The following is a 13,151-nucleotide window of genomic DNA, read 5'->3' as shown; positions in this document are numbered from 1 at the left end:
CATCACATGAATTACGCCAGACAGCGCTCAACTGGGATGTGAACACGTTGTGAAGAAGATGACCACGCGACCATTTTTGCATAAATCGCTCAAAACCAAGCTCGCTCTAGATAGTAACCGAAAACGAGAGGGAAAAATTACAAGAAAGGACAAGAAACTTTCTTTTTTTGATTGATTGTTGGACGGTACGGCAGGCATCGAAGGTCATTGGAGAGGGGACGCCGCTGCAGGGAGGAGGAGAAGGTGTGGATCGCTTGGATCCACTACCGAGGGCCCGAGAAGATCGGGCTTCTTCCATCATTACGTTGAAGGTTCTAGCCCGCTCCGTAATGGTGACAGGAGGATGCCGTCGGGCTGATCATGGAAGCGTAGAATAAAGAATGAACTGCATCACCAGACTGTGACTTTTTGTCCCTGATTTTCATTCGTCACGATCCCTGTCTGTGTCGCTTTGCAAGGTGTAAGGATTAGACAGAGATGCAGAGTAGACGGGGCGTCAAGCTGAGACATGTAGATTGATTGTGGACGATGCGACTACGTCATCCTTAGTCCTACATGGGAGTTTCCATCAGAAGTCAGAAGTAACGAGGCACACCATGTTTACTCTCCAAATATTTGTCGTTGACGTACTGTAGTCCAAGTGTCGTGTCGTGTAGTAGTCGCTACCTGAACTACCTGAAGCTATAGCTCAACATCATAACCGACAGTCTGGAGGAGGATGCTGCAGGATGATGGACTTTCATCTTGCCGGCAATCGAGTGCCGGGTAAGCAGAGGCAAAATGTAATCGTCCGTATTCTGCATCTTTTCCCCACAGATTTTCCGCACCCGCGCCTTGTCACCCGTTTGTCGAGGGCGCAGGGCCATATGGACCATCGTCTTATTCTCAAACATCTCATGACTGCTGATACATCGTGGATGCAGAAACGGGGCAGAAAATAGTGGTCACTTTTCGACGATTTCCGTCCCATGTATACATGCTTCGACTCATGAACCCCGAAATGTTCTAACCTCGGGTCCTCGATTCGTTTTGGGTGACTCTCAAAATGACTAGAATGACGAGGATAGACGGGCTTTAAAACTAAAACGTCCAAGGCCATAGCTTGATGGAATGGTTAGATGTGCAGTTTTCCGGTCGTAATGGAAGAACTTGACGGTTCTAACACTTGTATTTACAGTCTGTGTAAGTTAAACCGCGCGATGGCGTTTTGCTCGCATAGGCAGGCGAGCATTGCCGCGCTGCCCGACGAGGAGGTTTCCTGTGGCTGCCCACCGGCCGGCCATCAGCCTGATTATGCCCGGAGCGCACAAATCGCTCGTAGTACGGATGGACGTGAATACGGATAGAAGTGAAAATACTTATTAGTAATGATTTCATTGGTAGATATACCGAAGTGCAAGCCATTAGCGTATGTAATACAAGCCAACGCAGCGCCTTTTCAACTTCACTGTCCCACTGAAAATCAACAACCACCAAATCTGGCGTGACTGGACAGTGGGCGGTTCAGTCGAAGTGATACAGCCTAGAGATGGAACTGGGCGACATGGCCAGCCAACCAACCGGGGGAAACAGATAATACCCTACGGGCGCATAGAAGAAGGATGAAATGAAAACTTTACGACAGTGGTACGATGCAGTTTGTGTGTTTCCTGGCCTGAAACGAAAGGTTTGTGAAACCTCGGCGGGCGAGGAGGGAAGAAAGCGCGCGCACATGTAAGTTGAGGTTATGTACTGGTAAATGTCCGAGTGCCTGTGAATTTCTGTCTTCTTGGTAGCTGGGCAACTGGGCACCTGGGGTACGTCTGTGAGGAGGAGCGGGAGTGGGCACATTGACATTAAAAACGTGGTATCGGAGGATCAAAAGTCAAGAAAGCAGGAGACAAAAGGGCTCGAAGTGTGGTGAAGTGTAGCGGGAAACTTTGTTTCTCGCACAGATGCAACGCCTCAAACAAAAAACCCACAGGTTCCGGAGAGCCGCGTCCTCGGTTCTGACTTCGGAGGCAGGGGACGTTGCCTCACGACGTAATTATGACGGCGAAAGCAGGGAAAAACAGGCAAGGGTCCGTCCGGCCTGTTGGGATTAGTCACAAGTCCTATCGTATTCACTAGACTAGTTGCGTAGATAGATGAAATGTGGCGATGGAAATTTGGAAAGAAGGGGAGCCAAAGCTGAGCGCGCGGACCCTTGTCGGGCGAAACATGGTCGGTTTCATCTCTTGTGGCGCCGGGCCTATCACCGGCCGGCAATGTGCGACTAGGTGAAAGGGGTGGGGGAGCAAAGGATAATCAGGGCGCTTGAGGATTACGGAAAGGCGGTGCAGTGGTTTTCAGAGCCTCATAAATGAGCTGATCAAAAGCAACAGTATATATAATGATAATAATAGACGTGGTCTTGTGATGTGGATGTTGACCAGCGGATTCTGAGGCAAAGGCCAAGCGCGCGAGCGTTTCTGGTCGGTGAGTCTTGTCTCAATACTAGCATAAATTACCAACACATTACCAACACATCATATCGCACGTGGGCAATAAATAGGTGATGTCTGATAATGGCCCAGAGTGACTGGCTGCCTCTGCAAACGGTGCCGACGTTGAGCACGGCCGTGCTTACACTGTAGATCCCTCGGAGCCTGTCCGCTCGGCATGAAACAGACTTTGAAGGCGAAGCAAACCAGCTCATGTCAACCAGCTGAGCCCGTAATTGTTTTAAATCGACAAATGAAGGGTTTTTTTCTTCCGAAACCGTATTGACAGAGGAGAGATGAAAGAGCCAAAAAGAAGGGAAGCTCTGATATCTTTAGATGGCGTGCCGGGCCCGCTTGTGTTGATGCGAGTGGGAGGATCCAACAAAAGCGTGTCCAAACCCCGTGTGCGGGCCAGCAAGGAGTAGAGTGTTTCAACATGCACAGCCTGCATGGTGTGCGCAAGCTGTAGATGGTATGTATGCGTGGTATGGTCGGTGATGGAGGCAAGAGGTACACTGGTGTCTTAGCATAAAGCGAGTGAGCGTTTTATGCTAGAGTTGAGAGCGAGCATGAACAAGAAAAAAAAAGAAACAGAGCACGGCTCTTGGCCGTCTGCCGACATGTCATTTGCCATGATTATGGCCACCATCGGGTTTCATGTTGGCTGTTGTCTTGCCTGTGCCATGGCCCTGCGCCCTATTTAGCTGGCGTCAACGGTGCATTGACCTTGGCTATGCTGTAGAACCCAAGCGTTGCCTGCGTGCATGTCGGACTTGCAGCTGCCAGAAAAGATCAACGGGCAAACTGTTATAATACTGCTGCTATCCCCCGCATCTCGTTTAGGCCCCCCTTCCCGGTCTCCATGATGCCGTTTCTTTTTGCGTCCTTGTAATTAAATTGAATAACGCCCTTGTTACTTGCACGAGGCTGCATTCCGCCAAACACGACAAAGCGAACCAGGCAGGTCAGCGGGGTCCGAAATTACAAGGGGACTTTGGGGGCCAATCGCACTGAAGAAACTCGCTTCAGCTTTGGGCCACTTACTCCTTGGAAAAGTGAAGAGACCTCGAGGTCGTCACATCAACCTTGCGCACACGAACGGGCGGCTACTGCTACATTTAGAAGGGCTCTGCATTTTACCAAAGCACTTTTGTCAGCTTTTCTGGACCTTTTTTATTCACCTATCGCATTTTTTTGCGGGTCAGCGCTGAAGACTCGCCACCTTGATACCACACCTTGCCAGCCCCGTCCCGAGCCGCAACAGCAGCAAGCCCACCCACTACACCCCTACCAACGCTCGGAAACACGGTCTCATCACACCTTTTGTCTTCTCCCCTGGCTCATCAGCGGCGCAAACACTCTTCTCATCATCCTCCGTTTCCCACGCACCATTTCTCTTGCTGCTGGCAAACTTTAGTGTCGTCTCTTTTTCCGATTTCTATAATTCCTCGCTCTCTTGCTGTGCAGCTCTTTTTTTTATTGCGGCACAGTTTGCCTTTTTCTCCGGCACCGCCAACCCATCAACAACTTGCGGTCGAGCCGCCTCGTCGCTTGCCTTCGAACCGAATATTCACCTAAGCTCAAGTCACACCAAATCAACCAATCCAAACCCTCCCTTCTCAAAAATTGCTACGACTCGAACCTTTCAATCAATACTACTTCATACGAACCTGGCCTATCAAGACGCAACCGCCACCATGCTGGCCACCAAGCCGCCATTCTCTGGCTCCTCCATCAGCACAGCTGGTCTGGCTGCCAACACGATGCAGACCGGTCTGCCTACCGCCCGCCGCATCCCCAACATTGCAAACGCCCCTCAGACTTTTGCCAGCCCGACTGAGTCCGAATTCTCTGAATCCGACAGCCCCGACTCGGTCAAGAACTGGGACGAGGACCGCGTCTGCGACTACCTCGTCAGCGTAAAGTGCGGCGAGTACGAAAAGCTCTTTCGCAAGAACAATATCAACGGCCAAAACCTCTTAGAAATGGACAAGGAAGTCCTAAAGGAAATGGGCATCGACAAGGTCGGCGATCGCGTTCGCCTGTTCCTCTGCATCAAGAAGCTACGAACAAAGGCCTACGCCAACCAAAAAAAGAGAAATAGGGTGCGCTTGACAACCATTCCATCGCTCGCTGTCCTTCACTAACTCGATACTAGGATTCATTTGCCGCTCTCGAACCCATATCGATATCTGCTCCCGGCGTCTCGCCCCGGCCACTCAATCTTCGCAGTAATACGAGCAACAGCACCAACCCCGCGCCTGTAAACCGACGATATTCGAGACAGGTCGATGTACCCCCACCCCTCGAAATCGATCGCTCCGCTAGACATTCATCGCCTCCCATGTCGAGCGAAATTCGCTCGGCTAGACAGCAAAGATTTCCAACTGCTGGCTACATGAGCAATGCCACACCCGGCACCTCTGCCAGAATACCTGCTACCGAAGGCTCAACATCCGGCCGCATACCAACAGCCCACACGAGAAACAACTCTAGCATGGATGGTTCTCTGATGGCTGCTCTGCCACAAGGTCAGGACGTTATTCGTGTCATATCTACCGGTGGTGTCACCAAGGTGGTCAAGATCGCCGACTGTAACACTTGTGAGAACGTCATGCGTGTCACTCTCCGAAAGTTTTCGCTGCGAGAGGACCATGAGAGGAATTACTGCTTCTGGGTCCTCACCGGCCTCGAACCGGACCCCCGTCAATGTAGACGCCTCGGTGATACTGAGTTGTGGCGCATCATCAAGGATCAGCGCCGCTCCGAACGCAATAGGTTAATTCTGCGTCGCGTCCCGGCTGGTGAGCCCGGAGAGGCCGAGCTGCAGCGGGCTGCGGCTATTGCCCTGGAAGAAGAGCAGCAGAAGCATACCCGTGCGCTCGAGACGGTCGATAAGCGCAGCCAGGTCAAGGTGCAAAAACTACTGGGTGAGAACTGGGATGAAGAGCTGCAGCAGCCCATGTCCCCGCTTCTTTTCCGCGAGCGCGATGAATTCTACAGAGCTGCCTTCCGGGAGTTGGAGAGGTCCTCGCCCAGCTCGGAAACCCGGCCATCGAGCAAGGGCAGCATTGGCCTACGTCAGTTTGGCGGTCTGCGACCTCCTAGCGAACTGATTGCTTCTGATCTTACTTCCTATTTCCCTGATCATCCCCGCGAAGAGATTGATCGCACTGCCCGTCTTTCAATGCGCCGCTCCACACGTCTCAGCAGAATCAATAGCCGTCTAAGTGTTGCCAGCAACCTCAGCTTTGCTTCTAGCAATACAGATGCACCGCCTATGCCGACGATTGCGGATTCTTGGCTGAACGGAAACACACATATCGCCAAAGTCCGTACCAGAGATGCTCGTAGCATGCTTTACCACCGCGACTCCATTTCATCTTCCATGCTTGATACCCTCCAAGAGGAGGCACCTTCAGAGCCGGACCGCAAGTCGTACGTCTCCTTTACCGAGAGCAACTCTGATACTGCTGCCGGTAGCCTGACGCAATCGGATGGCACCATGGCTAGAGTCATGAGCTACTTTGATGGGGAAGGCTCTACCTGTTCAGCGCCCCTGTCCGATATCAAGCAAGCTCTCACCAATGATGGCGAGGATGACGATGAGGAGCTACAGAGTTTCCTAGACGGTGACTCATGGGACGACAACAAGTGGATGAAGGGAGCTCTAATTGGCCAAGGTTCATTCGGCTCGGTATACCTTGCACTACATGCCGTGACTGGCGAGCTTCTCGCTGTTAAGCAGGTCGAGACTCCATCCGGGACGCTCAGCGCCAGCGACTCGCGCAAGAAGAGCATGATTGACGCGCTGAAGCGAGAAATTGGGCTGCTGAGAGAGCTCAGACACGCAAACATTGTGCAGTATTTGGGCTGCAGCTCATCAGACAACAACCTCAATATTTTCCTCGAGTACGTTGCTGGTGGTTCGGTGCAGACTATGCTTAACTCGTATGGTGCCCTTGGCGAGCCTTTGGTGCGAAGCTTTGTGCGTCAGATCTTGACTGGTCTGTCATATCTCCACGAGCGCGACATAATCCACCGTGATATCAAGGGCGCCAACATTTTGGTCGACAACAAGGGCACCATTAAGATTTCCGACTTTGGTATCTCCAAGAAGCTCGAGGCCTCCAATCTCTTGGGTGGCGCTAAGAACGCTAAGCACAGACCTTCTCTGCAGGGCTCAGTCTTTTGGATGGCGCCAGAGGTGGTGAAGCAGACGTCGTACACGCGCAAGGCAGACATCTGGTCACTGGGCTGCCTGGTCGTGGAGATGATGACGGGCACGCACCCGTTTCCCGACTGCAGTCAGCTGCAGGCCATTTTCAAGATTGGCGGCGGCAAGGCATCGCCGACCATTCCGGAAAATGCCAGCGCAGACGCCAAAAAGTTTCTGAACCAGACATTTGAGCTGGATCACGACCAGCGTCCGAGCGCAGACGAGCTCATGCTGAGCCCATTTCTCAACCCCATCACGTGAGATGCTTAATGCCGGCGTTCACGATTGGACTGAATACCACTGGGCTGGTCCCCATTGCCACCAGTCTCGCCAGCCAACTAAGATGGCTAGACGGGGCACAATTCTCGTCTATGATTAGACGAGGAGGCGCCGCTGACCAAGGATTTGAGTCACGCGGCTGTGAATATTATTTCTTGCATATGAAAAAAGGACATACTAGCGGCATTTTGTAATTAGAGTTGGGGGAGGGGACAAAGGACATGAATAGATGTGACTCTTTCTTCGAAGTTTGCTTGTATGATGATTGTGAACGCCTCCGTAAGCACAGCCGCCCAAAAGGCTGATTTTGGCTTAGCAAATGACCATAAGCGACATGGGTATCGATGCCTAACAAGGCGAGTTTAGCCAGTTCGCCTCGAGCGGGTGGGCGGATCGACATCCGCGAGCCGGTGCGCGTCTGCCTAAATCGAGCAGGCCACGAAAACAGGCCCTGGGACGTCATGGCAGCCAAGGCAGCTTTGAATAAGACCAGTTAAGTGTGAAAAAGGTGTCACCTGGACCCTAAACTTCGACCGGGAAAAGGAAGCAAAAGGAAGCAAGAGTTGGTAATGTAAAAAAAGAGGCGCTGCGTGACTGGGGCCTCGTCTGATTGTCTTGATTGCCCAACCAGCAAGCATCCGACATTTGTGGGCAAGACAAAGTTGCCAAAAGTCGACGACTTGCCGCCAACTCACCTGAACATTGTTTCTCGAACCTTTTTTCCCTAGCCTTTTCTTTCATACAATAACACCGTCTCTATAAACGAGGAGTTTTTCTTTTTTTTTTTTTTCCTTCAAATCAACAGATACAAAAACGTCGGAAAAACACAGCCGGGCATGAACACCAGAGAGGTGATTGTCGAGGATGTGGACTCGCAGGGCGACAGCCAGCAGTCGCAGGACAGCGTCCTGACCGTGATCCAGGAAGAGCGCCACGAGGTCCTCTACTTTGCGTACGGCAGCAACCTCTCCACCGCGCAGATGCGCGCGCGCTGTCCCCTCTCCACCGCCATCGGTCTCGGCTTCCTGCCTCGCTGGCGCTGGATCATCAACTCGCGCGGCTACGCCAACATCCTGCCCCCTTCTTCCCCTCCTTCCTCCTCCTCCTCCTCCTCCTCCACCACCACCACCGACGACGGCGTCTACGGTCTCTTATACCTGCTACCACCGCGCGACGAGGAAAGCCTCGACCGCTTTGAGGGCGTGCCGCACGCGTACGAGAAGCTGCGGTGCGAGGTGCGCTGGGTGCGCGATGGCGACGGCAAGCTGCTCGCCGGAGAGGAGGGAGGGGGTGAACCGGTCAAGGCGCTGGTGTATGTGGATGAGCGGCGCACCGACGACGGGATGCCGGCCAAGGAGTACGTGGGCAGGATGGAGAGAGGCATTGAGGACGCGGTGAGGAACTGGGGCCTGGACGAGGGGTATGCGAACCGGGTGATGAGGAAGTGGTGGACCAAGGTCTAGGAAGAGGAATCTCATATAGGGATGAGATGGCAATTAAATGGTGGTGGATGGAGTGGCAGAAACAGAGCATCTCGAATTGAATCGGCTTTTTCTTCGAGTCTTTTATACGCATCACAGCAGTTAGTACCGGCCGGCAGCGCAGGCGGCCAAACATGGTTGCAGCAGAACTCGGAGGACTTGACGCCGCTCAACCTAGTAGTCTATGAGTCCAGCTAATCGTCCTGTTTTCAATTGAAATTCTAAGAATCAGACCAAATCATTTGTCGTTGCTGCCGTCTGTTCCCACTCGCCTGCTTTGTCTCTTCTTTTGCGCGGGCCCGCGCCGCCGACCTCTCGGACATGTGAGAGCCGGGTCCGGCCGAGAGACCACCCTCACTTTTCCCGACCGCCCCATACTCACCAATACCTCCTGAACCCCCTTCATAATCCGCGCATCAACACAATCCTCCCCGAATGCGCCCGCCCACTCCCACAACCGCGCTGCTACGGCACGTATGCGCACGTACACACCATGCGCGCCCATCATCCACTTCCTCCCGCGCCGGCCTGCGCAGCTTCCCCGCGTGGTTCGTCCGCGGCGGCACCTCCAACGGCCTCGTCATCCGCGCCGCCGACCTACCCCCCTCGCCGTCCTCCTGGTCCTCGGTACTCGCGCCCGCCATGGGCTCGCCCGACGCGCAGCACGGCCGGCAGCTCGACGGCATGGGTTCCGGCCTAAGCTCCACCTCCAAGCTCGTCGTGCTCTCATCACCACCTTGCACGACCACCACCACCACCACCAACACCAACACTGCGCACGTCGCATACACGTTTGTGCAGGTTGGCATACGTGACGGCGCCATCGACACCGCCGGCAACTGCGGCAACATGTCGAGCATTGTCGGCCCCGCGGCGTGGGACATGGGCTACGTGCGCGACGAGGACAAGCCGGCGCTGGTGGAGACGGCGGCCGCAGACGGCACGCGGTGGGCGACGCTGCGGCTCTTCAACGCCAATACGAATAAGGTGATTGAGAGTACATTTCGCGTCGACGCGGAGAATGGCAGGTACCATTACTGCCCCGAGGGCGACTACGTCATGGACGGGGTGCCTGGCAAGCAGTCGTGCATCACCATGAGCTTCCTCGACCCGGCGGGCGCCAAGACGGGCCGCGCGCTGCCAACGGGCCGGCCAGTCGACACGCTGGACGTAGCCGACGGGAGCGCACCCGTGCGCGCATCGCTCGTCGACGTCGGCAACCCGGGCATCTTTGTGACGGGCCGCTCGCTGGGCTATCCCTCGGCGGCGAGCCTGTCGCCCGCAGCGATTGAGTCGGATGCGGCGCTCAAGACGCGGCTGGAGGCGCTTCGGCGGCGCGGCGCCGAGCTGATGGGCATGGACCCGGACACGGAGAGCGTGCCCAAGATTGTGCTGCTGTTTCCGCCGTCCGACGACGGCGACGACGACGAGGTGGATATTAGCTGCCGCGCAATGAGCATGGGTCAGGCGCACAAGGCTGTTCCGCTGACGCTGGCGCTGTGTCTGGGCGCTGCGGCGCGGATGCGAGGCACGCTCGCGTGGGAGATGCTCCGGGAGGCGGGGAGGGCCGAGGACAAGCCGGCGGTGCGCATCGCGCATCCAAGCGGCCTGGTGGATGTGGGCACGACAATGGTGGACGGGGAGGTCAAGGCGGCGAAGCTCCTGAGGACGGCAAGGGTCCTGATGAAGGGGGAGGTGTTTTACTAGATTTAGAGAGCGTCTCATATCGAAGAATATGTAAATTATAGCATCTATATATGTGTACATAGTAGAGAATAGAATATCAACAGAGATTATGTTTAGAGTACAGAGCATAACAGTGGTTGTCTCCACGACTCACCGAGGCGGAGAAAAGATGTACGCTGCTCGACATGAACAGTCGTTCTACATTTTATCGATGCTCCTGAATCTATTTCTTTGATTGTCATTATTTTTCTCCTCCATCATCATTACCTTTTCTATGATTCATGATTAATAACCCACCACATCGTCACCTTTATAAATAGCTTTACATGCCATCAATAGGGCAGTCATTAATGTTGTCCTGCCAGACGGCCTTGGCATACGGCAGCAAAAAGTCTTATCAAAAAGTCAGCCCCAAAAGCATCTTGCATGTGCAGAAAATGTCAACTTACCCTGCGAAGTAAAGTTGCAGTCAATATAACAATCCACCATGCTGGCATCGTACCCGCTGCCAAGGTACTGCAGAATGTACTTTTCAATACTATAACACATTCGTTAGCCTTTTTTTTTACTTCTCAAAACAAGCGTAGCAAAGATCCCCAGCTCTTACAAGTCATAAAAGACAACGTCAACGACCTCGGGGCTGCCCTCTTCGGGGAAGCCGCCCTGTCCCTGGTAGTAGCCGGGGTTACGCATAAACGGAACAGCCGTGTGGTTGGTGTCGTCGCCATCAGTGCCCCAGTCGTCGTTGGTGACGTAGCCCGGTGTGATGATTTCCTGGCGGCGGACGGGACCGCGGCGCTCGCGCATCTCGCGACGGGTGAGGTAGCCCATGGTCGGGTTTGTGCACTCATCCTGCGGCGCGGCCATGGAGACAAGGTCGCTGCGCTTATCTGCGCGGCCATTGTTGAGTCTTTTTGTATCCCCCGAGTTAACAAATCTGAATCTCGCCCGAGGCCAGCCCCCCTCTCCTCAATGGACTTACTGTGTAAGTAGTTTCTCGGCCTTGTCGTAGGGCACATCCTTGATGTAGCGAAAGACGTCGCGAAACGGAGACACGATGAAATTATCGTCATAAGTAAACGGGCCCTTGGGGATATCGTAGCGCACGCTGCCCGTGTTTCCAAGAATGATGCGCGCCTTGTCCTTGCGCTCGGGGCGCACGACAATCTTGGATACGGCTGGAATAATGACACCCGGAAACAGGTTTTGCTCGCTGTCAATCGGCGCGCACTCCATGCACCACGACCTGGGCGCGCAGCCGTAGACATCGCCCAGGCGCAGCTGCTCGCGAATGTCGGTAATCTCGTTGGTGACGCGGCTGCCCGAGTGGTAGTCGTAGGTGGCGGGCTGCTGGCGCGAGTGGTAGATGAAGGTGTTGCGGTTCCAGTCGAGGTACCGGCGCGCGTAGCGAAACGGGGACGCAGTGGTGGTGCCCTCCTTGGCCGGACGCGTCGGGTTCGGCACGCCGTGCGGGTTCTTGACGCCCTTGTAGCCACCGCTGCTGCTGCCGCTTTCTACATCGAAGCCACTCATGGCCACCCAGCCAATCGTCTCGCAGTAGCGACCGGCCTCGATGCCGATGGAGCGCTCATCGTAGACGGAAAAGTCGCGGATGTGGGTGTGGCCGCCAAACAGGGTAATCGGCGTCTCTGGGCGCGCCGCGCGGATCGCGTCCCAGACCGGTCTGAACGTGCTCGTCTTATCCTTGGGGCTGACTGGGTTATGCCCAAACAGCACGACCAAGTCGACCGGCTCCGTGGTGTGAACGGCGTCGAGGAACCACTGCTCCCTGACCATGTCGGCCGCCTTGACGACCTGGGAGACGTTGGAGTTGCCGGCAAAGTCAAACAGCACGCCAAATGCGAGGACGCGCAGGCCCTTTTCCGTGGTAAAGTAGCGATGGGTGGCGCCGACGTGCTCAAAGGCATTCGTCTGCGGATTGAGAATCTTGACATTGGACGTGACGTAGCGGTCGCCCCATTTCTTGGCCCAGGTGTTGAACATTTGGTACGCCACCTCGGTCACGTACAGCTCGTGGTTGCCAATCGTCAGCAGGTCAAAGGCAATCTCGTCAAAGACGGGCATGGATAGCTCCCCGTCGGGCCGCGTCGCGTCCGACAAGCCGGTGCCGTCGTGCAGGTCGCCCGTGTCAATGAGCAGCAGGTCCACGCCCATGTTGCCGGCCGTCTGCTTCATGCGCCGGGTAAAGGTGACAAAGTCGCCCCAGTCGGCGCCGTAGTTTTGCTGCTTGATGTGGCCCTCGAGCCAGCCGTGCGTGTCGGTCTTTTGGGGAAACAAATGTTTTGTTAGCTGGTCATCTTTTATCGGCGGGATTGCCCACGCCCTTTTGTCATTTGCGCAGGGGGGCGAGCAAGACTTGACCCTAATCGATTGACAATACCGTGTGTAAAAAGTTGATTTGCCCCCATTCGAGAGGTCCCTTGGGCCCGTAGGTCGCATTGGGTGCGCCCGGCTGCATGCGCTTGACCTGACGGACATATTCGACATTGTGTTGAGGGCCGTAGCAGCTGTGTTCCTCGTCGCCACAGGCAGCGACCAGACTAGGTCCGGTGAGAATGGCAATTAGGCCGTTGAGGAGAGATGCCGACTTCATTTTCAGCCAGAGCGTCCGTCTCTGCGGAATCAAATGTCGATCAGCGATAGAAAATAGATTGAGGAAATCTAAAAGGTGGCAGCCGAGTTTTCTTTTAAACCCATCTTCTCAGATCTTCTGCAATATTACCCCAGCTTTGTCGTGTCCAACTCGCCAGTAGTAAGCTTTCCTCCACTCCCACCCATATGCATCTGCATTCGAGCGGCGACGACCTCGGCCCAACTACTTATCTCAAGGGAAGCCTAGCTAGGCTCGTGTGTTTGTTGCGCACGTCCAGGCGCTGAATGCAGGCCATGTTTGCTTACAGAAGAACTTTTGCAACCTGCGAGTCTCGCTAGTCGACTTGCAGCGCAGCACTGCCCCGGGATGCGTACGATCGGCACGGGCTGGCCTCTTGACCTTCCACATGG

The 13,151-nt window shown here is 54.7% G+C and overlaps 4 protein-coding genes across 4 annotated transcripts; 3 read left to right on the top strand and 1 right to left on the bottom strand.

The window, feature by feature from the left end:
* Window positions 1-4,159: 4,159 nt before the first annotated feature.
* Window positions 4,160-6,942, top strand: BBA_02280 (mitogen-activated protein kinase kinase kinase; the record flags this gene model as incomplete). Its single annotated transcript, XM_008597377.1, has 2 exons — window positions 4,160-4,567; window positions 4,621-6,942. 2 exons carry the CDS (start codon window positions 4,160-4,162, stop codon window positions 6,940-6,942), a joined length of 2,730 nt encoding a protein of 909 aa, XP_008595599.1.
* Window positions 6,943-7,796: 854 nt separating this feature from the next.
* BBA_02279 (AIG2-like family protein) lies at window positions 7,797-8,423 on the top strand (the record flags this gene model as incomplete). The annotated part of the gene is made up of 1 exon (XM_008597376.1): window positions 7,797-8,423. One exon carries the CDS (start codon window positions 7,797-7,799, stop codon window positions 8,421-8,423), a length of 627 nt encoding a protein of 208 aa, XP_008595598.1.
* A 453-nt stretch (window positions 8,424-8,876) lies between these two features.
* BBA_02278 (methylitaconate delta2-delta3-isomerase) lies at window positions 8,877-10,148 on the top strand (the record flags this gene model as incomplete). The annotated part of the gene is made up of 1 exon (XM_008597375.1): window positions 8,877-10,148. The coding sequence occupies one exon, from the start codon at window positions 8,877-8,879 to the stop codon at window positions 10,146-10,148; it is 1,272 nt and encodes a 423-aa protein (XP_008595597.1).
* A 301-nt stretch (window positions 10,149-10,449) lies between these two features.
* Window positions 10,450-12,741, bottom strand: BBA_02277 (Ser/Thr protein phosphatase family protein; the record flags this gene model as incomplete). Its single annotated transcript, XM_008597374.1, has 5 exons — window positions 10,450-10,520; window positions 10,577-10,665; window positions 10,735-11,037; window positions 11,110-12,410; window positions 12,529-12,741. 5 exons carry the CDS (start codon window positions 12,739-12,741, stop codon window positions 10,450-10,452), a joined length of 1,977 nt encoding a protein of 658 aa, XP_008595596.1.
* Between the last annotated feature and the right edge of the window lie 410 nt (window positions 12,742-13,151).

The sequence above is a fragment of the Beauveria bassiana genome (assembly GCF_000280675.1).
Source record: "Beauveria bassiana ARSEF 2860 unplaced genomic scaffold BBA_S00004, whole genome shotgun sequence".
NCBI classification, from domain to species: Eukaryota; Fungi; Ascomycota; class Sordariomycetes; order Hypocreales; family Cordycipitaceae; genus Beauveria; species Beauveria bassiana.
The sequence above is the reverse complement of the archived record's forward strand: the minus strand, read 5'-3'. Positions and strand labels throughout refer to the sequence as shown.